Consider the following 25,003-nt stretch of genomic DNA (forward strand, 5'->3'; position numbering starts at 1 on the left):
CAGTTGCCGCATATTGCATCGACTTATAACTCTCGCACGTTATTCAATAATAAGCCTGTTGCGCTATTTTTCCCTCAAAAACGCGTGATTATGCTGCTGCTGGCTAATGCATCGAAGACCGTCGTCAGTCATCGTCATAAATGCAGAAAGAGGAAGAAAGAGAGAGAGAAATCGAAAAGTCTCGCCAGAAACAGCAGCGGCATAACACAACACTATAATACTAAAACACGCGCGGGGTCTAATAAATGCGCGCGCACTTTGGAAGGCGGTCTTCTCGTGGCACACTCACTCACACACACGCGCACGCACACGCCTCCTATTTTCCACGTTATAACTTCTGCCGTCTCGTTGTGTGTGAGTGTGCAGCGCGTGTACGTGAAAAACTCGTATTAATACCTAGTCTAGCCGTTTTACCTTAGAGCGCAGAAACTAAGCTCTCAGTGTTATCAAAGAGTTTCACGGTGCCGCGTGTCATTCCGTACAAAACCTTACCTGCCTCTGCTCGCGACGGCCTAAACTAATGCAGCAGCAGCAGCGACTTCCGAGTTTCACGCCGCAGCCGCAGCACAGCCCCATATGCCTATTGTGTCGCGCGAAGAAGCACATGTTGTTATAAAACCAGTGTCAATACGGTGCTCGTAACGCGAGGGCCTCTCCTGTATATTGCGCGAGTGTCTAGTGTGCAAGCATCATCAGCAGCAAATGTCTGCCCTCGATCATAGGCCTCAAGAAAATATACCATTCGACTTCCGCCTACGAAAGGCAGTGATATTGCACAGCAGAAAAAATAACGAGTCCCGAATATATAAGTTCTGAGTGCGTCGCCGAGGCCAGCAGCAGCTGCAGCAGTTCTCGCGCAGCAGCGGTATAACACGGTGTAATCTTACACCACTTTGGGACGACGTGGACCGACAACAGCAAGGACGACGACCACGACGAACAGCTAAGACGACGACGTCCGAGTAAGTAAAAAAAAGAACATTGACAAGATATAATACTGCATTCGTTTACAACGGAAATTCCGCGACGTTCGATTGTTGGAGTATACGCATCCAATCCACGTGCATGTGAGAACGTATGCGTGTGTATAAAGTTGGTGTGTGAGCAGAAAGCCATCGTTTACACGATATACATATAAGTATATAGCACGTGTATGTGATATAACCGAGATAGCGTCGTTACCATTGTTTACCCAAAAGTAACGCATCTTGGGCTTTTGGAGCGGCTCCATTAGAGATGTTGCGCGTCACGAGCTCCCCGCAACTTTATACGATTTCTAATGTGCTGCACGAGCGAGACCGAGAGAGGTTATGTTTTGTGCTCGCGGCTAGCCATATAATACGACGAATCGACTCTCTCCTCCTGTATACAGGCATCGTCTCCTCTTTTTTTCTGTGCGCGTTGTTTTGATCACGAAGTTTGTTTCTCTGCGTTCGCGCGCGGCATCGTGCTAGAGACGCGCGGATGCCAACGCAGTCATCATGCTTATATACCTTGCCTAGTATACGTACACATATACGTATGATGCGAATATTTTGCCCGCGTGCGCACATTTCTATATACATACGTGTGTGTTCGTAAGTATATGTATGTGTAATGTCATCGTCTGCTCGTCGTCGTAAATATTTTGCATCCGCGCGGGCGGCGCGTCGTATACACGCAGCATCAGCAGCAGCAGCTATCTCAGTCGTTTGTACCTATTTTACTTATTATCAATTGCTATTCCGAGGCTGCGAAGGACTGAACGATTTTGTTATTTTTGTTGCTTTGTCAACATTGAATGTACCTCTACGGTGTGTGTTTTTTCTATCACTTCTATATTTTGCATTCACACGTTGCTGCGGCTTGTCGCAGCTTCCACTACCTCTTCGAATCCTCTATACCTCGATGGATATATAACCGCGAGAGATTCGTTACGTAATCGCGTGTTTCTCTCGACTCGACGAGACGCGTCGGTGTGTGGTGCTCTCTGCCTCGAAATCGATGCTGTGCACCGAGACGAGACAGCCCACCCTATATAGATATAATAACGTAGTGTTAATTTGGACGTGCTCTGACCTCCTCCTCCTCCTCCTCGCATTCCACCGAGTGCACATTTTATACATACACATAGTGCAGCGAAGCAACTGTTATAACTGATTGTAGTTATTTAATTAATTGTTCAGACCTTGAGTTTTACCTCAAATAGTCTAGGAGTTCATTTTTGTTATATTCGAAACTGTTGCTTATGAGTACGTTGGAATAATAGATGGAAAACGTTGTGTATATGTCTGTTAGGTATATGTGTATGGCGTATACGAGTTCGCGTCGGCGCGGGCTTATATTGGAAGTCCCGGGACTGATCGTATGCGCGTTATTGTAGTAGCCGCGGTGTAGCGTGGGTGTATGACCGTTGGAGAAAGTGACTTGTGTGCGTGTGCTATGTATATGAGTACGGCGTATATGAGTTGCGTCGGCGCGGGCTTCTATTGTAGGGCCCGGCACGGAGTGTACGCGTGTTATTGTAGTAGCCGCGGTGTAGCGTGGGTGTATGACTGTTGGCGAGAGCGACTCGTGGGTGTCTGCTAAGTATATGAATACGGCGTATATGAGTTCGCGTCGGCGCGGGCTTGTATTGTAAGTCCCGGGACGGAATGTATACGTGTTACTGTAGTAGACGCGGTGTAGCGTGAGTGTATGATTGTTGGCGAGAGGGACTCGTGTGCGTCTGCTAGGTATATGTGTACGGCGTATATCTCTTTGTGTCGGCGCGGGCTTATATTGGAAGTCCCGGGACTGAGTATACTTCTGCTGTTGTAGCAGCCGCCGCACACACACAACAGGCAACGAGTCACGGCTCTCCGGTGTTATGAAAACACCTGTATACCTGTCAAGCACACGTGCTTGACGGGTGTCCGCTATTTTAGCGCTAGTTTCGCTTTGTTTTAAAGCGAAACTGTCGAACTTGTTTTAAGTTCTTTTTGCCGTGAGTTATTCACGGGCTCGCAGAGGAAGAAAAAGGAATTCAAACACATACGTTATGTTGTATAACGCCTCCGTGGGCCGTGTTGTACAGCTGGAGAGTTTGAGAGAGTAGCAGACGAGCTTGTTTTAAGCTCTTTGCCATGAGTTGTTCATGGGCTTGCAGAGTAGAGAAGTGAAGGAAGGAAAATGAATTTTTGAACTTACTCGTTATGTTTTATAACGGCTCCGTGTGCTGTGTTTTACAACTGGAGGTTCAAGGGAGAATGCGAGGTCTGTTGGTTTGTTCATCGGCTTTTTATACTCTCAGAATCTCTATTGTTTTAGGTGGGCTAAGTACATGCTGGAATTTGATTTGACCTAAGGTCGTAAAATTTACGAGTGGGCTGAACAAACCAACCGTCCTCGGATTCTCGATCTTTCTACGTCCCACGGGCCAAATCTTTATTATAAAATATTAGACATAATTGTTGACAAAAGTGTGATACAGTGAATTGTTTAAAATCAGTGAGTTGAGACGAGTGCAACGATACCAAACAGTGCATATTTACGATGACTCAGTGTTCGTTCGTGAAGTGCTATTGATTTCATTATTATTTAATTAATTGATAGATTACTTGAGTTTGATATCTGTGGTATAGTGACAATTGTTATTGTTTGATATTCTTGCACTCGGCTTAAAGCTTAATGTAATGTTGTGTTTGTAAATAATCATTTTGAGTCGTTAATACAGCCACGTGTAGTTATACTTCTATGGAGTTATTTTCTATTTAATTGACATCATTGAGTTATAATAAAAATTGAATTCATTAAACATAATAATTAAACATAGTGAGTTAAAATATTTAGAAATCATATAAGAATAATTAAACATTTGTTAAAATGAAATTCGTTAATCGGGTCGGTAACTTAGGAACTCTATGATCTAGGATTGATATTTTTCTAACGTGGGTAATGGGAGCGATTATCGATCGATCATGATTGTAGGCGGGGAAGAAAAAAAACATATGGTATCAGTGGCGGTGCTGGACGTCACATCCCCCCCTATGTTGGAGAGACATTCCTGGATATTGAAAATTGAACAGGATGTCGATTATATTCTGAAATAATTGGATCTTTCGACGTTGTTGGTTAACCGACGCTCCTCTGTATCTCTATCATTGGGTGGTTGTTGAGTTACGACATTACTTGGTTGTTGGTTTGTGGTGCTATCCGGTGGTTCAGCTGCCTCTAGAGCAGGTTGTTGTTCTTTTAGTTCTTGCGCTTCTCCTTGTCTGCGAGCTGCTAGTACTAATAAGTGTGTCAGGGAGCCAAGACAAGCCCCAAAAATATGTAATGACCATCCGTAGGCTCGATGGAGAGCAACTCCATTGATTGTGGTGTCGATGATGATTTTAATAATGTGCAAAATCATAAGAATAGCAATGACTCCAGCACTAGCCGAGCCAAAAGTCAGGAATTTCTTCCAAAACTTTCCCCAGGTTGATTCGACAATTTTATCTAAGACTTCATCATTGAGGAGACGGATTATGGTTCCATCCTTTGTTGTTACTGTAGCACCGTGTAATTCCTTGGCGAAACTATTCAATAATGCTGGACGTTCCAGAGGAAACATTATAGCTCTTGATAGGTCGTCGAGATCTTTGCTTGAATAAATACCACTTGAAGCGAGGTATTTTGGGCTGGAATAAGTCCATGTGACTTCATTGCTAGGGCGTAGAGTGATAGGATCTTTTGCTTCAGTAGGCTTAGGCATTATTTTATACCAAATATCATCCAGAAGGTAATAGTGAGGAAGGACTGTGTTGCAAACCACCTCTGTACCGCTTTTCTTGAGTATATGTGTTTTGGGTGTCAAAAACATCGTCACATTGCCTCGAACTACTTGCAGCTCATTGTAGCATTTCTCTCCGTGCTGAACCCTAACCTCTATGGGGATACACTTCAAAATATGTACTGCTTCACCCCCACTTAGGGCCATAAAACCAGGACCTTTCATGAAATTATAGGCAAACTGATCGGGGTTGCTGGTGGCTATTGCTAGGGAATTCTTTAGAGTTTGTCTCTCGAGTTTGCATCTCTCTGTAAGTATGTCTCGGTACAAATATTTAAGTTGGTATTTTATATGCCTTTCGACATATACAAATTTTGAATTTACATATGAAAATAAATCCAGATTAGTGGCATCAATTGCAGAGGATCTTGCAAAGGACCTTCCTCGAACAGTTTCAAATATGAATAGTTTAGGGTGCTCTGTCGAAATGATGGAGTACCCACATAGATTATCTGTTTTTCTTGCTGATAGTCCGAACGTGATGTCCTCAGTTGTTACTGTATATACCTTGTTCTCTTCATCCGGATCTGATATTTTTTCTGCAAGACCTGAATAAAGGATACTGTATCTGTTGAAATTGCAGTTGTCTCTTGGTAGAGATCTCCAAAATGAATTTCCTCCTTCTTGATCGATGCAATGTTCTGATGAGAATTGGCAGGAAACTCCTGATCGGAAGTGAACTTTGTTGTTATCTAGATCAACTTTTGCGTATTGTTCTTGCACAGTAATTTTCACCATGCCTTGTACAACAACGTCCTCCCATGAGCCATAAGGATCGGCATAATTTCCTCGGTAGCAGATTCCTCCGTTGAGGGCAGAACCAGCAAAACTAATAGAATGCATGGTCGTTTGATTGACCTTGATGCCATTAATCATGTGGTGCCCGTGGTAATATACTCCGGAGTCGTACATACGTTGGCATGTCTCACGATTTACTTCATGAACATATTCAGCAATTCCGTGCTCTACGGCAAAAAGATGATTAAGGACGCCGCAATAGTAGATGGTACGGTGTATTTCCACCTTGCATTGAATAGTTGCTACCCTGTCGAAGGAGTTGAGTTGTAGCAGCTGTATATACTGTTCTTCGATCTTCGGTTCGATGTGGGGGATGTCGCATTCAGCAATAGATAGAAGAGATAAGGTGGTGACATTCAATGACCTCGCCTCACAATCATAACCGATGATACCGTAGGCAAAGGGCAAGGTGAGAAGGATCGTTAATAGGTGAATCATATTGAATTCTGTAACAAAATAAAATAAATATATTAAGAAGTTATATGAGAGGGTTTGACCCGATTAGCGTGAACTATTTTAGGTTTATTATCAATATCAATTTTTAGTGTATTGTTCCTAAAGACTTCAAGAATTTCGTGTGGCCCCGTGTAATTGTCATCAAGTTTACCCTTTTTAATACCTTTGAGTAGAAATATGTGTTCCCCAACCTTGAAGTCTATAGAGTGTATGTGCTTGTCGTAGTGTAATTTGGTTCTTTGTTTTGTGGAGATGAGATTATCGTATACAATTTTTCTTATATCATTAAGCTTAGTTACTAAGTTTACAACATAATCTTCGTAAGTTGGTAGTTGATCGGCTTCCCGTAGTGGCTCTGCTGATGGAACGCGTGCAAGTCTGCCGAATACTACCTCGTGGGGAGTATACTTGGTCGATTCCTGGACGTTTGTGTTGTAGTTAAAGGATGCTAATTCTACCCAGTCGTCCCACTGTTGATCTGAGTTGGCGTATATCTTCAGGTACTCACAGAGGGCGTGGTGCGAACGTTGTATGCTCTACTATGGAGCGAAAATTGTTTATGCTCAGCTATGGAGCGAAAATTGTTTATGCTCGGCTATGGAGCGAAAATTTTCTTATGCTCGGCTATGGAGCGAAATGTGTTTATGCTCGGCTATGGAGCGAAAATTGTTTATGCTCGGCTATGGAGCGAAAATTGTTTATGCTCGGCTATGGAGCGAAAATTGTTTATGCTCAGCTATGGAGCGAAAATTGTTTATGCTCGGCTATGGAGCGAAAATTTTCTTATGCTCGGCTATGGAGCGAAATGTGTTTATGCTCGGCTATGGAGCGAAATGTGTTTATGCTCGGCTATGGAGCGAAAATTGTTTATGCTCGGCTATGGAGCGAAAATTGTTTATGCTCGGCTATGGAGCGAAATGTGTTTATGCTCGGCTATGGAGCGAAATGTGTGTGCTCGACAAGGGTATCGAGTCTTTTGTATTTGATGGTGGATCGAAGATGAGTGTGCTCGACTGTGAGGCTGAAAATGTGTATCATGGAAAGAAATGACGTTGTCTAATAATTCTGTTATAGTCATCTGATCGTAGTCGGGGACTGGAGTACTAGAGATACTTTGGCGTGTATGAAACTTTATTTATTATATTTATTTGAGATCCTGTGTCGACCATAAAAATAAACGGCCCATATTTGAGTACCGGTGCAGATTCAATTGTCTCTAAGTCTACTTTGAGGGATTCAATCGAAGGTCGCTCTGGGGTGGCGAGGTCGTGGCCTGTGTTTCCTGGCTCCCTCGAAAGCTCAGGTGGCCGTTCTCGTTTTTTGACTGCATATTTGATCTCTGTAATGTACGACATTCATGAATAGTATGCCCAAGGCGATTGCAGTGGTCACACTTTTTGCTAATGTCTGTTCGACATTTCTCTGATTTATGTCCTGGACGACCGCAACGATTACAGGTGAACTGTTGTTGTGCGGGTTTTTGTGTTCTTGAATTACATTCTGTCGCAAGATGCCCTGATTTGTCACATATTTGACAGATCGGCGGACGATTTTTATCACACTGCTTGGCTATGTGTCCCGTTTGATTACATAACTGGCATACTTCTGCAGCTGTGTTCGGACAGTTGTTAGTCGCGTGGCCGCTTGCATTACAGATAGTGCAGATAAGCAATCTGAGCTTGCACTTGTCTGCTGAATGATCCATCTCCTTGCAGATTCGACAAATAATAACTTCTTTAAAATTGAGGTGACTCACCTGTTTGGCTAGTGATTCTCCTCGCAGTTTTCAAAATGAGTATTTAATAAAGTGAAAAAAAAAGTATAAGTATAAAAAATAAGAAAAAAAAGTATATAAAATAAATATAATTAAAAAGTATAAAAGGTATAAAACTGAAAAAAAAGTATAAATAAATAAATGTGTAAATAAACAATAAACAACCGTTTGTCCTTTAACAAAAACAATCTCCCCGGAGCCTCCAAATTATGTTATAACTGATTGTAGTTATTTAATTAATTGTTCAGACCTTGAGTTTTACCTCAAATAGTCTAGGAGTTCATTTTTGTTATATTCGAAACTGTTGCTTATGAGTACGTTGGAATAATAGATGGAAAACGTTGTGTATATGTCTGTTAGGTATATGTGTATGGCGTATACGAGTTCGCGTCGGCGCGGGCTTATATTGGAAGTCCCGGGACTGATCGTATGCGCGTTATTGTAGTAGCCGCGGTGTAGCGTGGGTGTATGACCGTTGGAGAAAGTGACTTGTGTGCGTGTGCTATGTATATGAGTACGGCGTATATGAGTTGCGTCGGCGCGGGCTTCTATTGTAGGGCCCGGCACGGAGTGTACGCGTGTTATTGTAGTAGCCGCGGTGTAGCGTGGGTGTATGACTGTTGGCGAGAGCGACTCGTGGGTGTCTGCTAAGTATATGAATACGGCGTATATGAGTTCGCGTCGGCGCGGGCTTGTATTGTAAGTCCCGGGACGGAATGTATACGTGTTACTGTAGTAGACGCGGTGTAGCGTGAGTGTATGATTGTTGGCGAGAGGGACTCGTGTGCGTCTGCTAGGTATATGTGTACGGCGTATATCTCTTTGTGTCGGCGCGGGCTTATATTGGAAGTCCCGGGACTGAGTATACTTCTGCTGTTGTAGCAGCCGCCGCACACACACAACAGGCAACGAGTCACGGCTCTCCGGTGTTATGAAAACACCTGTATACCTGTCAAGCACACGTGCTTGACGGGTGTCCGCTATTTTAGCGCTAGTTTCGCTTTGTTTTAAAGCGAAACTGTCGAACTTGTTTTAAGTTCTTTTTGCCGTGAGTTATTCACGGGCTCGCAGAGGAAGAAAAAGGAATTCAAACACATACGTTATGTTGTATAACGCCTCCGTGGGCCGTGTTGTACAGCTGGAGAGTTTGAGAGAGTAGCAGACGAGCTTGTTTTAAGCTCTTTGCCATGAGTTGTTCATGGGCTTGCAGAGTAGAGAAGTGAAGGAAGGAAAATGAATTTTTGAACTTACTCGTTATGTTTTATAACGGCTCCGTGTGCTGTGTTTTACAACTGGAGGTTCAAGGGAGAATGCGAGGTCTGTTGGTTTGTTCATCGGCTTTTTATACTCTCAGAATCTCTATTGTTTTAGGTGGGCTAAGTACATGCTGGAATTTGATTTGACCTAAGGTCGTAAAATTTACGAGTGGGCTGAACAAACCAACCGTCCTCGGATTCTCGATCTTTCTACGTCCCACGGGCCAAATCTTTATTATAAAATATTAGACATAATTGTTGACAAAAGTGTGATACAGTGAATTGTTTAAAATCAGTGAGTTGAGACGAGTGCAACGATACCAAACAGTGCATATTTACGATGACTCAGTGTTCGTTCGTGAAGTGCTATTGATTTCATTATTATTTAATTAATTGATAGATTACTTGAGTTTGATATCTGTGGTATAGTGACAATTGTTATTGTTTGATATTCTTGCACTCGGCTTAAAGCTTAATGTAATGTTGTGTTTGTAAATAATCATTTTGAGTCGTTAATACAGACACGTGTAGTTATACTTCTATGGAGTTATTTTCTATTTAATTGACATCATTGAGTTATAATAAAAATTGAATTCATTAAACATAATAATTAATATAAGAATAATTAATCATTTGTTAAAATGAGATTCGTTAATCGGGTCGGTAACTTAGGAACTCTATGATCTAGGATTGATATTTTTCTAATGCGGGTAATGGAGCGCTTATCGATCGATCATGATTGTAGGCGGGTAAGAAAAAAAAACATATGGTATCAGTGGCGGTGCTGGACGTCACACAACAAAATTATTCATTTAGTTCGATACATACCTTGTGTATAGATGTGCATAGAAATAATGTGTAACGTGTGCAGTTTCAGCAACGCTGACATTGCAATTATTACATTATAGACTACTTGCTGTACGTGGTATAAACACGACATTCGATACCGACTCGGTAAAGAGGAAGAGAGCGTCGATGCGTATTTGCGTGCGATTGCATCGCGGACGCGGCGACTGAATGCTTCACAATTCGCAAAAAAAAAAAAAAAAAATTATCAAGCGTAAGCGCGAAACAAGTCGATGTTCTTCGAACTTAATAAACTACAAAGCACGTAATGGATCCGAGGTTGAAACGAAAATCAGGATTACTCGCTCGTTCGATTGTAAAGATCGCGAGCATCATCGGTTTAAATATAAACTCTATCGCATCTGCATTTAAAAACGACTTTACGCGCCGATTCTCGTTTCTATATTGCGTATATAGCGCGAGAGAGAAGTACGACTTTCGGATGACAACAACAGGTGTCCCCCGCGCTCGCGAGCGTGAGAAGTGGGTGCAGTATTTAAAAGTATAGTGTAGTGTCGAGAGAGAAAAAAAAAGTTGAAGAAGAGGAAAGAGAGAAACGGAGAGACACGGACACGTGTTTTATGTATCGCGGATTACATCGAGCCGAGCTTTGCTGTCGCTGCGCGGAAAATAAAGTCGCGGAATTGTGATATACATTTAATGCGCGCCGCTGCAAAGTCAAGGTCCGCGGACGCGCACGAGTATCGTATATAGTTCGAGTGCGCGCGCGCGTGTTGTTTTTATTTTGTTGTTATACTCTATTGTTGCAACTCATCGAGACGCAGAAAATTTTTGTTTCAAATGGCATAGTTTTTTTTTTGGTTTTTAGAACGATCGAAAGCGGGGCACACACGCGCATGATTCACGTTCGTTCTTTTCTATGCAAATCGCGTTCGTTCTTTCTTTTTTTGCTGTTGTTTTTTTCCTTCGCACACGGCTCGCGAGTAAATACCAAACTCGAATTCGATCGCGCGATCGCGAGCTAATACAATGTTATAGTTCAAGAAAAGAAAGAGAGAGAGAAAAAAAGTAGAGCGGAAAATCTGAAATCGGTCGACGATTAATAAATTATGCATACGCGCGCGGGGTCTTTGCGCAATTATACACATACGTCTAAGCGCGGCGAAAAACGTGCACCAATGCTCCTGCTATGGATATTTTAACGACTCGCTGCCAATTGAATTAACGCCGAGAGATCTTTCTTTCTCCGCGCTGGCTGCAAATTATGACCGGAAGTCGGTTAGTCCTTTGCTTTCTTATAAACGCTGCATTTATTTTTCTCCGTTGCATATACGTAAGCTGCAGAGTTATTAAAAAAATACATCACAGTCGAAGTTTTCGTCGTCGAGAGTCGATAAAATAATTTATAAACGGGTGTATAAGTGTATACACCTTATCTCCCTCGAGAGAGAAAGAGATTGAAGTTTTTTTCGTCGTACTTAGATTATCGCGTGCCAATGTATAGTGTATTACAAGAGCTCGTGTGGCACTCGCAGATCAGCAGCGGTGGCACAGCTGTGCGCGTCGTGTTTAATTTTGTTTTTCAGCCCGAGCACCGAAGTTCAACGGCTTCCGATAAGCACGAAATCCTTTGTTTCGGGAGATAAGACGCGAATTTTTTTCACTTTTTTTTTTTCATAATTTCGTCATTCCTCCGTTTGTAGATCGTGCCCTACGATAATGTTATAATCGTTATACATCGAACGCAATTGAAAAATCGAGATATATATAGCGCTGCTCTTTCGTTGGCCGCGTTTCTCTCTCTCTTTTGGTTCATTATACGAGGCAGAAGCAGCAGCAGCCGGCAGACCATAAGATGCAGTTTAATTTTAAAACGCATCTCGGACGAGATTTTGCATGTGCCTCTTGCACACGTTTGCAAGAGGGCCAGCAACGGGGTGTCGACTCTCTTCTTTCTGGCGAGACGGAGCTATGCTATAGTTATTGTTGTTTTTTTTTCGCCTCTGTGAGCAATTACATAAAGGTTCAGAACTTTGGTCAATATCGTTTCTCGAGCGGCCTCTCACCGCTACTGTGTATATCGTGTGTAAGAAACGAAAGTATAACAATAATAATTCGCAAAAGAATAGCTAGAACCTCGATGCCGCAGCCGCGGAAAATCATAACGCCGTGACTTATGCTGCGCCGCCGCCACCACCACCGCTGGACTTTCTAACGTCTATTCGGACTCTCCACTTGCGATGCTATTTTTTTTTTTTTTTTTACGTGGAAATGCACCTGTAGTATATAGTCTACGAGAAACCAATGTACCTCACTGCGACGACGTAAAACGTACGTGTCTGCGCTCGAGAAATATGACAAAACACGACGACGACGACGACAGCCTACGACGTTGATATGCACACAAACGCGTCCTCATCTCCGGTCGAATTAATCGTCCATCTCTTGCTCTCGGTACGTTACGTAGTGACGTTTATGTGTGTATCGTCGGGCTACTATTGGAGGCGCATAATAAAACATCTCATTCGTTCGTTCGTTCGTCGTCGTCGTTTGTAACTTCATTCGATTCCGTTTGATTATGCGCCTCATCTTTGCGCGCAAAGACAAAGACGCGACGCGACGACGAAAAAAAGGTAAATAAATTACGCGAACGCAATGAAACGCCACGAATGCGCCGCTGAGGCGACCTTCGATAATCATATGTCGAAATATATGTTGTTCGACACGACTACCACAAAATAATGCGTTAGCGGAGTCGAGGCGCTTTTTTCGAACGTATATACACACACACCTGCGCGCTCATACGCGAGCTCGTCTTATCGTCGTTCGTGTACAATAATCGTGTATATTAAACGTGCAGCGCGTGTAATATACAGTTCCAGAGCATACCAATAATATTACAACTACCGCCGTATCGAGTCGATAACGTGAAATTCCCTCGTATGGCTCGCGGAGGTGTGCGATATTACCGAGTTATGCGCTGTGAGATATTTTGAAAAAAAAAAAAGAAATTAGAATTGAAATTTTACAACAGGGCCAAAGGTTCGAATTGAACTAATGCGAGTACTTGTTTTTACCGCGCCAACGATTGTGTCTTATATTATACACACACGATCGCAGCAGTAGCAGCAACCACGACGTTTCTTTCATTCTATTTTTTTTTTTTTTTTATAAGCGGCTCTCACTCACACGCGAGAGAGAGAGAGAGAGAAAGAGACGAACGACGATCGTGTTCGTTTCTCGCTCTCGTTCGTGGCGCGCGCGCCTCATATTCGGTGTGTGCAGTAGTAGTATTGAAGCGGACGCGATCGCGCGCAGACACTATTATATTCATATACGCGTGTGTGTGTGTGTGTGTGTGTGTGACGAGATATAAACCCGGTGTGTCGTTTCGAGTATAAATGAAGAATTAGAGGAAGAAGAAGAAGAAGAAGAAAAAATTAATAATAATTACGCCGGTGCACACTTAGAAGAGACTGGGTGTCCGGTGATTCGGATTACCTTGGCGCGTGTGCGCGATTTCGTATCGTCGTGCTATATACATACACGTAAACATGTAAAATGTGTATCGAGTTACCGAGAGCCGATATACGTAAGTGCAGCGCGAGTTTTTAATTATAATTTTAATATTTCGTTATTGAAGTTTGGTGAGCCGTGTTTGCCGCGAATAAAACAACGATATGCATCGCGAAGTCAAGTGCACCCCGGGTTCGAATCGCAGTATCTGGATCATTAGGTTCATTAAATTAGAGTAAAAAGGTTCGCGCGTATTCAATACAATATTGTATTATAACAAATATAATAAAGTAACGAGCGAAGGCACACGTGCCGCTATACATATAGTTCGGCTCAGTTTCAGCTCGCCCACGTGGTACTTGCAATAATAATAATAATAATAATAATAATAATAATCTGCAGTCGTCGTCGTCGTCGTAACGCGTGTGTGTATCAGCGGTATTATATTCTTTTCGCGAGTGTGTGTGTTTATCATATACGATCGGCTATGACAGCACTTATAGTCTCTTTAACTCTGACTTCTGCGCGTATCACTGCCGGATCTGCGCAGAAAATCTCTCTCTCTCTCTCTCAATCATCTCTCGATTAATTCGATTCTATTAGATCGTGTGATGCTGCTGCTGCGGTGTGCTGGTGTGTGCCTGTGTGTGTAGGAGCTATCTATTTCTCTCTTATGTAAAGCATCGACAGTTTTTTCTTCTCGTTTTGCGCGCGACCGATCGTATTCAAAGTAACTTGCGCGCGATCGATCGTTTATAGAATCATAAGAGATAGGAAGAAGTGGATGGAAAAAAAAGTTACGTATTACGCGTCGTCGTCGTTCCTTCCACCGTGTACGATTAGCTAGAGACTAGCCGTACCTATTATTATAACTCGATGACGAGGCTTTCACCGGCTTCTTTTCTCGTATACGAAAAAACCGGGCATAATTATTAACCGAATCCGCCATATATAAAAATTACTCCACCATGCGTTCGCGTCTCTACCCCGATTCATCATTATTTATGGTACAGCCGAGCCGGCTCTTTTGCATTTCGTCAATATCGTTCGGATGCTTTTATTCCTTCGTTACATAAACGGGTCGCACTTTGTATGCGGCGCAGCGGAGACGCGCTATATATAGTATGATACAAGTGTGTGCGAGTATAGGCCTTTGCGGTCTCATTTTCCACCAACTGCGTGCCGTGCAGCTCAAGCAACGACCTCAAGTTCATTTTCGCCATTGTGTGTCTTACCGTATAGCCCGTCGTAGTCGTCGCCACCGGACTCGAGCATCGAGCGCAAAAAATGTTTATCAATTAGATTTTCTCGATTTCTTTTTTGTTTCTCATTCTAATTTTTTTTTCTAAACGTTACGGGTATAAAGCCAAATTTTTTTGAGCGTTGATAGGGGTAAAAAAAAAGAAAAGTTATCATTTTCGCGTACGAGTCAAAATTCCCTTCTCTCTCTCCCCGCGCGATTCCGTTGTTGTATAGAAAGCTCGCTCTCGCGATCGCGGAAGGAAAGCATTATGTATATTATTTCCAGGCACTCGCTCGTGGTGCGCCCGTACTCAGCCGTGCGTGTTACAGAGAGCAAAAGAGAGAGAGATACTTTTGCGCTTGACATAAGCATCAAGTGCACATGTATCGCCGCGTGCACAAGTGTATTAGTATATAGTGACAGAACAGAAAGAGAGAGGCCCGTGAAGCGTGAAATTGTAAATATCTCGATCGTTTTGCACGACGATCATCGGCCACACATCGCTACGTGGGGGGACTTTTGTATATGCGCGAAAAACGAGCAAATTATAAACTTCCATACTTGCCAACGATACAAATGATGGATGTTTTTTTTTCGTACTTACCCCGGTGCGCGAGTTGTCGTCCTTTTATTATACTCTGCTTGTGCGCGATCGAAGACTTTATAATATTATATTTTCTCCGCGAGCGCTGCATTATAACGATACAAATGTGCATTATAATTAAGATCCGATAACGCGTGAGGACGTACTGTTGTTTACTTTATCGGTGTATCGATACACAATTATAATAATTCATCAAAACAAATGCCGCGATCGGCAATCTCGATCATCATCGCTCATTATTAAATTTCGCTTACAATACATAAAATGCATCGAAAAAGAGAGAGAAGGATGACGATTATTTACAATTAATCCGAACGGATGAAGGGAGAATGAAAAATAAAACAATATGCCGAATCGAGTCGAATTAATTACTGATAAGTGATTTAATGTACATAATGCAGTTTTTCAGTATGACAATCGGTATCTCTCGGTCTTTCTCCCATCCACGCGCGCGCGCGCGAAGCTTATTATCTCATGCTCGGTTCAGTATTATAGCTGCTTTGAGCGCTCACGCGCGCGCGAGAGCCAGTGGCATGAGAGAGTGAAAAAGAGCGTGTCCTCTCTCTCTCTCTCGCTCTTTCCATCTCCTATCCGTTTTAATATACACACTCAACGCACAAAACGACGACGAGTCGCAAAGGTCGCGAGCGCTCATCCCTCTCTCTCTCTCTTTTATACCAGAGTGGCCGTTATCTCGACGAAAAATTTTCTACTCAAATCATCGTCGTCACATACATACACATACATCGACACATATACATTTGTATTCGCGCGTGTGCATAATATATAATAATATAAAAGGCAGATCGTGATACACGCTGGCCGCACACATGAGCGTCGTCGTGGCTTGGGCAAGATCGATCGTCGATCGATCGATCGATCGACACACGGACTTCTTCTTTTCGTCAACGTCGTCGTCGTCGTCGTCCGGGACTCGTTCTTCAACTGCCGCCGCCGCCGCCGCTGTGACAACGAATTATACACACGAGAGTGAGCATGGAGCGATCGAAGTCGATCCGGCGGAACTTTATTGTTGAAAGCGTGCCGATTTTACGGGGGTGAATCGAGATACGAAAATTGACATTTTTTTTTCACGATACACAAAAAAGTGCGAGCGAGTGATCCAGTATATATAAAAGAAAAGAAAGGCGATTGTACATAGTTATTATAAACACGTATTATATAAAAAGAAGCTCTTTCGACGAGAAAGAAGAGCCATGGACGGACTCGTTGGACTGTTCCTCGTTTGCGGGGTCATTTACTATTTTCTTGGTAGAAGGTAAATAATCAAAGGTTTTCACTCATTGCTTCTGTTTGTTTGTTTGTTATTGATTTTTTTTTCTTTTGTTCTCCTTTTTTTTTTTGTAACATCGCGAATCTCGTATAGTTCGTTCACTTATCTCGGATATCGATATTTAATTTCATAATAATGATACTTGTGCTCTCGAAGGCAAGTGCCAAATATTATGAGTACTCGAGCATTGTCGAACGAAATTTTTAATGTATCATTATTATCTCTCTCTTGAATCCAAAAAAAGAAGAGAACAAACGCGCAAAAAAACACTCGAGGCTATTTTCGTGACCTGGCTAAAAATCTTGCAAATTCCTGTATATACATGTTTTGTAATTAATGCAACATCATCATTAGAAACCGTGAATTAATCTCTACGAGGGTCTCTTTCGAAATCACGAGTACCCTATACGATACATAACAACATCTTTTTACACGTGTATTAACAATTACCTCGTATTATTTTGATATTCATTTATACATTATTTTTTATCTTCTCATCGAAGAGATAGATACTTATTCACGATTGTATTTTGTTTCACGCGAATGATACTTTAGAGAAAAACGCCAACGCACATTTCCCATTGAATATATAGACTTGTAAATATGTTTTGCAACCGTGTCCGATCAAAGATCCTTCCGCGAAAAACAACGCGGTAATTTTACCAATTAACATGCGACTTATAAAAGGACACAGCGCGCAAAAAATCCTTCGCTCTTTTCTTCTTCGTCCAAAACGACAGAAACACGCTGACGACGATTATTGACCTTGATAGGACATGCAGCGTCGAGTCGAAAAACGTAAAGAAAGTCTCGCGAGCCTAATAAGTGGCCTAAAGGCACGAGCCAGCCTGTGTGCATCGACTGTTGAATGGCATATGAAGCACGCACGCCACCCAAAGGTCAACAACTTTTTTTAACTCTCTCGGCGCGCGAGATCGCGAACGCGAGATGAGATTTTTTTACGTTCAAATAACGCGAACTTCTCTCTATATAAAAATTTTTAAAAAATTTATAAAAAAGGACATTCCACGAATCGATCTTGTGTAGATGCAAAGATCCATGGGAACGAATCCGTCTTCCGCGTCTAACATGTATATGGTCAAATCCCAAAATAAAATGCAGTTTCGTTAACAAAAACAGTTTTTGCATGAAAAGATAACTTTTCGGCGTCTAAAACACAAAAGTGACCCAAAAAAATTACCTATTTTCAAATTTCATGTTCACGCGTTTTATATCACTACTGGAGGTCCTATGAACAATTTGCGGGGGTCCGGGCCGCTGGGCACGCAAAAAAAATTCCACCTTTTTTTTTGTTAACAAAACTGCATTTTATTTTGGGATTTGACCATATATATATCGCATTTATACATTCGATGAATCGAAGACGCAAATTCTCTCATTCTCAGTCATTCGCTCTCTCGCTCTTTACGTTTTCGTCTGCTGCTTCGATTAAACTTTATGCTGCATACGCACTGCGTCTTCAAGTTTTCTCGCGCGTCTTTAGTGCCGCATCATCTCGACTCGCGAGAAGAACGCGTATCTCGCGCCGCAACTCTAGTGCTAATTTTCTCTCTCCCTCTCCCGCTGTTCCTTCTTCTCTTTGTTTCGCGCGAAACGATATAATAGTTCAGTATAACATGGACAATGGGAAAATTCCGAAAGCCGTGCAGGGAACTTTTCGTGAGCTTCGCGAGAGGAAGATACGCCGTCGAGCTGCAACAACGACAACGACTCGGAGATAGTGGTCGACCAACGAAACAGTAAGAGAGCCGGATTCGATATCGATTGAGATGAAAAAGAACAAAAAAAAAAGAAAAATTACTTCATCGCGTGTTTAACACATTAGATATTATATACATAGTAGTAATAAAAAGCAACAAAAAAAGGAAAAAGATTGCACGCGATATTAAATGTCGAACGATGATTGGAAAAAGAAAACAAACGACGAAGATTTTCCGTGCGCGCGTTGGTTACGTACGTTATATCTATAATAGTTGAAACATTCGATGTGCGAAAGTGTATTTGTGTATGTAGACAAAGGAATAAAAATCAGAAATGTTATCGTTTGCTGCTACTGATGCTGGTGCCGCTGCTGTGCGATGATGATGCGTGTTTGACGCATTCGCTACTTCGTTAAATGCACATGATGTATCTTTCGCGCCGCGTATTACATCGTCATCTCTCGATATGATGCCAATGAAAGAGTCTCCCAATTTCACGGCACGACATTATCGTTCTTAGAAATTTTTTTTTTCAATTTGTAGATTTTACCTAGAATTTAAAACTTTTCTCGAATAATGCGATAGAATAAACTTAAAAATGTTTGATAAATATAAATCATAGACCTACAAATACGCCGAATACATATCGTCGCAAATCTTCTTTGAGAGTTCGGTTACAAACCGTGTCCCTGTAGAACGAAACATCAAATGGTACCTAAGCTACCGCCAGATGGAGCGTGCCCGAATTCTCAAAAAGCACAAAAGAAAAAGCATAGTTGTAGGATTAAGTAAGACACAATTTCTCATTTTGAATTTGATTGTATATTGTATACACCCAAAAATCCGAAAACCGACCAATCGCAACTGCGCACAGTTTATTTCGATGACACAATCGAGCAAAATCACTTCTTTTTTTTTGTTAAGAGAGCCACAGAGATAGATGGATAATCTCGAAGTGTCGATCAACCGCGATAAAAAAAATCTTATCATTATCTGGGGAGAGAGAGAGAGAGAGCCCACGATATCTCGATAATACAACTCAGAGCTATTGTGCTGAACGCAAAAGTCGTTGAAACGGGCTTATTTTATCAATCTCGGCATTAAGATGATCTCTCTCTCTCTCTCGATCTTGGGCGATGATTCACCTTCTAGCTCTAAAAAAAAACACACACAATATACGATTCAAAATGCGTTAACCCAGTTGTATAAATTAGACGCGCCGAGACTTGCAAAGTACCCCATGTATTACGACGCGGGTCTAATACGTAATGCGCGACAACCTCCAGAAAATGATTCACTTCGCGGCACAATAGAAAATTTATATATATTTTTGGCTCCTATTTTCCATGATCGATGCGCGCGTCTCTCTTAATAATAGCGCAGCCGCTCGCGCACTCGTTGTTTTTCGCACGCGAAAAGGTCATCGAATGACGATTATTCGAACGCTCGGTATTATTATGTGTACGTACAAGTATAGCCGATAATAGTTGGGGTCACACGCACCAGATTTGCATGTCGTGCGTAAATGCACAATATATCGGTCGGATTATATCGGCATTGTCGCATAATTAATTTTATATATTAATCGCGACGATAAGCCATAACGCAGCAGCAACAGTAGCGATGATCGTGATCCACACCAGTGATTTTTCTTTTTCTTTCTTTATACATACTTTGCGATGCAATTATTATGATTCTGATGCTCTGAGTCAGTTTTGAAATCGAGGCATGCGTTGATAAGACAACGAACGAAAAATTCTCCTTCGTCATAATCGGTATGGCCACTTGAATCTCTCTCTCTTGAGCGCGCGCGCGCGCTTATACATCATTCTTATTATTCTTAATTTCTTGACTCGAGCTCAGCTGCTCATTATCGGCGATCGGAGCGGGGGATTATTGAAAAACGAAAGCAATTAATAGATTCGCGGTTCCGATTTCTCGTTATATATATATATGATGCTGATTCGCGCAAAACACGTATGTATGTGTGTATATAGAAAAAAAAATTATAACGCGATAATCTCTCATCTTATACTCGACGAAGGAGATTATATATTATTATATACATATCATTTATTCGAATTAAAAAAAATGCGAGAAACATGTCGATGTGCCTTTCGTGATAGACACGTGCTCGACACGTGAAGATTTGCACACAGGCACACATGACAACTTTCTTTTTTTTTTCTACTTATATGCTTCAAAATTTAATTTTTTTCTCTTTTTGTGTTACAGAGCCACCGACATGGTGGACGTCATACAGAATCGGTTGACCGAGGTCTACAGCAGCTGGGATGGGAACTCCGAACGGGACAACGCCAATGCCCGGACGCTCTCGACGACAGGTAAATATATACAAAGCAAAAGTGACGATAACAAAAAATTGCCATTCACCTGCACGAGAATAATAAAAGACCGGAAAATCTCTCTCTCTTTCTCTCTCGCGTGCGCGAGTCGTCTACAATAACACAGGAAACTTGACGTATAGCGCGCAGAAGCGTAAAAATAGCTCGTCGTATTACGAGGCGCTTTTCAATTACAAAACTATACCGATCGCTAGCCAAGAATATGAACTTCTTGTTACTTGCAACATGCGAGAGAGATATCGTCGCGTGATCAATTTTCACAATAAACATGAAAACTTAACGTATCGAGAGTTCGCAGCGATAAATGCAGAAATCGGTAAAAGATCGGCGTATAAGCATACCGATTGTCGACTGTATCTAACGATCGGATGGATATTTGTTATTTTTTCATGTCAATTAACAAATTACTTACTTTACCTGTCATCCATCGTCAAATATATATATTTTTTTTGTTTATTTTATCGTTGAAGCCTCGCCGCGAAGATAATGCAAGTAGAGAGAGAGGCGCAATGCAAAAATTATTCAATTAATAACAATGATTTTTCCTCGTTACTTATAGAATTGCGTCGAGCCGGACTGGCGATGAGAAATCGCGCGGCCAAGAGCAAGGAGATCGCCCGCGCCGTCAGGAGCAGCTCGCTCTACCAGATCAAGGAGACGGAGATCACGGTGCCGGACCCGGCCAAGAACTCCAGCTTCGTGTATTACTGCTGCGGCAGGTGCACGCCCCAATCCAGGGTAAGTGTTTTCCGTTCATTATTGCGCGAGTTTTCTGTCTTATCGTCGGTCGATGCGTGAAAATTTTTTGAAAAATTTTTCGCGCCTCCGCACCACCGCATCTAGTCTTTGAGTCTCAGCAGTCTCAGCAGTAGCAGTAGTCGTAGTTGTGCGGTATATACGGGCCGAGCGACGACGTCATAAAATTATAAAAATAAAACACTTGCCATCTCCGTTACCTTGGGGCGCGTGCAGTTTTTTTTAAAAGTCTCTCTCTCTTGCCTCGTGCGTATATGCATCGAGATTTGTACACACCTGTCGAATAATTTTCAGTAACAAAGCAGATTCAACGATCCAGAAATTTATAGAGACACACGTCGAAAAGTGCAAGAATCCAAAGTTGTGCGCGCGTGCATCGTTTTCCACCGACACATTATCGCGCGACGAGTGTATTTATAGAAAGCTCTACCCGCGCGCGCGGAGCTTTTTGCAAATCAACGACACTGCACGCGCAAAGTAGATAGTCGCGCGAGAGAGAGAGAGACAGAGAAAAACACGTGTGTTCGCGATGCTACTGTGTGTCTCTTATTGTAATCGTTGAGAGAAAGGGAAAAAAAAATGGATAACAGTTGTGATTCGCGTGGAAAAATCGTCGTTACGTAAATCGTTATCGATATAGTTATATAGTCGGGAGTGTCTGTGCGAGATTTCGGACCCTTCGCGTGGAAAAATTTATGCGATGCATTCCAACGAAGAGAAATAAAATATTAAAATATATAAATAAAAAAACAACGATATCTACGATCGACGAACATGTACGACGAGACGTCGTCGGGCTCGCTGAAGCGTTGGCTCAGGCGCGTCGTCGTGACGACCAACGGCTACATCGAGAATTGCAATAACGTGATCGTTGTACGCCCAGTGAGTCGTCGTCGTCGTGAAGGCTTTGATCTAATTCTAATTTTTGCTTTTTTTGTTTTTTCAACAGGACTCGCTCGCGGCCCAGGCGGCCAAGCAGAGCCAAAAGAGCAGCATAACGAATCTGCTGATCGCCGATCCGCAGCCGAAGAACATCTGGTCGAAGCTGTTCTCGCACACCTATCACGTGTACAGCTTCAAGAAGTACGACTATCCCAAAGTCACGCGCACCGTAAGTACCCCCAACACGCACACCTCTTTTTCTTCCTACGCAAGTTTCTAATTTTTTTTTATATCATCGTCGCAGGTACTGAACGACGAGCGCATCAAGGATGCCATCAAAGAGACGGCCGTGGAAACGGCCCGCGAGACCGGCTGCAGCGAGGACGAGGCGATGCGCCAGAGCGAGGCCCGCGCCAAGTCCATCCTCGAGCGCATGCAGTCCGGCCTCAGTGACCTCATGCTGCGCTTCACCGCCTGGACCCTCTACAAACTCCTGCCCTGCTTCATCAGATCGGCCGCCATACAGACGCGCCACCTGGACATGCTTCGCCAGGCCAACGACACGCAGATACCCCTGGTCTTCATGCCGCTGCATCGCAGCCATCTCGACTACGTGATGATCAGCTTTCTCACGCTGACCAACGGCATTAGGTCGCCCCTCGTAGCGGCGGGCGACAATCTTCGCATACCGCTGTTCGGCTGGCTCATGAGCGGCCTCGGCGCCTTCTTCATCAAGCGACGCATGGACCCCGTGGCGGGTCGTCGCGATCTCATCTATCGCGCCACCCTCCAGACCTACATAATGGAGTGTCTGCGCGCCGGCCACAATCTCGAGTTCTTCATCGAGGGCGGTAGATCGCGCACCGGCAAACCCTGCCCGCCCAAGGGCGGCATACTCAGCGTCGTCGTGGACGCCTTCATGGACGGCACCATCGAGGACGCCCTCCTCGTGCCCGTCTCCATGAATTACGAGCGCCTCGTGGACGGCAACTTCGTGCGCGAACAGCTGGGTCAGCCCAAGAAGATGGAGACGTTCGGCTCGACGATTCGGGCCATGTGGAACACGCTGCGCGGCAGCTACGGCATCGTCAAGCTCGAGGTCTGCCAGCCGTTCTCGCTGCGCGAGATGGTCAGGTACTTCCAGCTGGCCCAGCAGACCAAGGCCATCTGCAGCCCCGCCGACAGACAGCTGAAGGTGACGGCCTCGTCGTCGTCGCTCTACGGCACCGACTGCGTGAGCGAGGATCTGCGCCTGCTGGTCGACAAGATCGGCCAGCACGTGGTGTACGACTGCTCCAAGTCGACCCCCATCATGTCGACCAACGTCGTTGCCTTTCTGCTACTGAACAAATTCCGCGACGGCTGCAGTATGGTGCAGCTGGTCGAGGCCGTGGACAGTCTCAGGGCCGAGCTGAGGAACGCGCAGCGCGACGTCGCGTTCTGCGGCGAGTCCATCGACATAGTCAATCACGCCCTGGACATCTTGGGCCCGGGCCTGGTCAAGATGGAGCGCCAAGAGGTCACCGACACGGTCAACGGCCGACTTGTGAAGAAACAGGCCGTCGTTCAGGTGCGACCCATCGCCATCCTGCCCAATGTCATCGAGACTGCCTACTACGGCAACACCCTGCTCGTCCACTACTGCATGGACAGCGTGGTGATCACCGCGCTCTACGCCGCTCTGCGCACCCAGATCAACTCGCCGCAGGCCATCGCCGCCAACAATCTCGTGGTGACGCACGAAGAGCTGATGGAGAACGCTCTGGCCATCTGTGATATACTCAAGCACGAGTTCATATTCTGCAGGCCCTGCCAGACCCTGGAGGACTGCATAAATCAGGCGGTGGACCGCGTGAAGGCCGAGGGTATCATCGCGGTGCCGAGCGAGGGCCTGTTGGAGGAGGAGATCTGGAGCCGGAGATTCGCCAAGACCCTGGAGTGCGAGTCCGAGGAGGAGGAGGAATTCAACGCCAAGAAGATACGCTATAAGGTAAGAGTGGTTTTTCTTTGCGATTGATTCGAAGAGCTTCTTGAGAGTTAAAATAACGATTTATTTTCTTAATTGTTTTAGCTTCGTCTGGAAAGCGAATACTCCAACAGGATGGAGTTCCTGCACACGCTGCTGCGACCTCTCATAGACACGTACACCTTCTCGGCCTACAGCTTGAGAAAACTGGTCGGACGATCCATGGCGGAACGCGAGCTAGTGCAAGAAATACTTAGTGAAATCAAATCAAATATAGATACAGGAATTGTCAATTATGGTGAGTGGTCTATTCATAAATATATCGAGATTTTCTCGAGTAGCAGAAGATGCTAAATTTTGGTCATTGTATTTTTGCAGGTGAAAGTTTGTGCGTGGATCCAATTAAGAACTCGCTCAAGCTGTTCGAGAAGAAGAACATTTTGGAGTGTCACGTGCAAGAGAACGCAAAGATTTACTATTTGAAGGATGAATTTGACGACGAAGAGGCGGTCAATCAGATTTACGAGACTCTGGCGACCTTCAAATGGACCAGAAACATTGACTAAAGTGCAACAAAACAAAAAAAAAAAAACAGACAACTTTGTGAATATTCGTTCTTAATGGTTCCTAAAGAAATCCATGAGAAAAATGCTGGACATGAAAAAATAACATATTATAAACTCGTTTATTTCTACTCTCGAGGATCACGCAACGGGAGGATCCGTGTTTTTTTTTTCGTTTGTATAAAGAAAAAAAGGATGATATGTAT

The 25,003-nt window shown here is 43.4% G+C and overlaps 1 protein-coding gene across 4 annotated transcripts; it reads left to right on the top strand.

Moving 5' to 3' along the window:
- Positions 1-327: 327 nt before the first annotated feature.
- LOC106649290 (glycerol-3-phosphate acyltransferase 1, mitochondrial) lies at positions 328-24,893 on the top strand. 4 transcript variants are annotated; one of them, XM_014366617.2, is made up of 8 exons: positions 13,184-13,478; positions 16,051-16,528; positions 20,500-20,609; positions 21,190-21,368; positions 22,336-22,497; positions 22,573-24,258; positions 24,340-24,532; positions 24,613-24,893. In XM_014366617.2, the coding sequence occupies exons 2-8, from the start codon at positions 16,467-16,469 to the stop codon at positions 24,798-24,800; spliced, it is 2,580 nt and encodes an 859-aa protein (XP_014222103.1). In that variant the 5' UTR covers positions 13,184-13,478; positions 16,051-16,466; the 3' UTR covers positions 24,801-24,893. The 4 variants fall into 4 exon arrangements, with proteins under 4 accessions (XP_014222104.1, XP_014222103.1, XP_023313903.1 ...); XM_023458135.1 differs by having other exon boundaries at positions 16,055-16,528; XM_014366618.2 differs by lacking the exons at positions 13,184-13,478; positions 16,051-16,528 and adding an exon at positions 328-962.
- Positions 24,894-25,003: the final 110 nt, after the last annotated feature.

This window comes from Trichogramma pretiosum, unplaced genomic scaffold (assembly GCF_000599845.2).
Source record: "Trichogramma pretiosum strain Unisexual culture from Peru unplaced genomic scaffold, Tpre_2.0 scaffold17, whole genome shotgun sequence".
Taxonomy (NCBI): domain Eukaryota; kingdom Metazoa; phylum Arthropoda; class Insecta; order Hymenoptera; family Trichogrammatidae; genus Trichogramma; species Trichogramma pretiosum.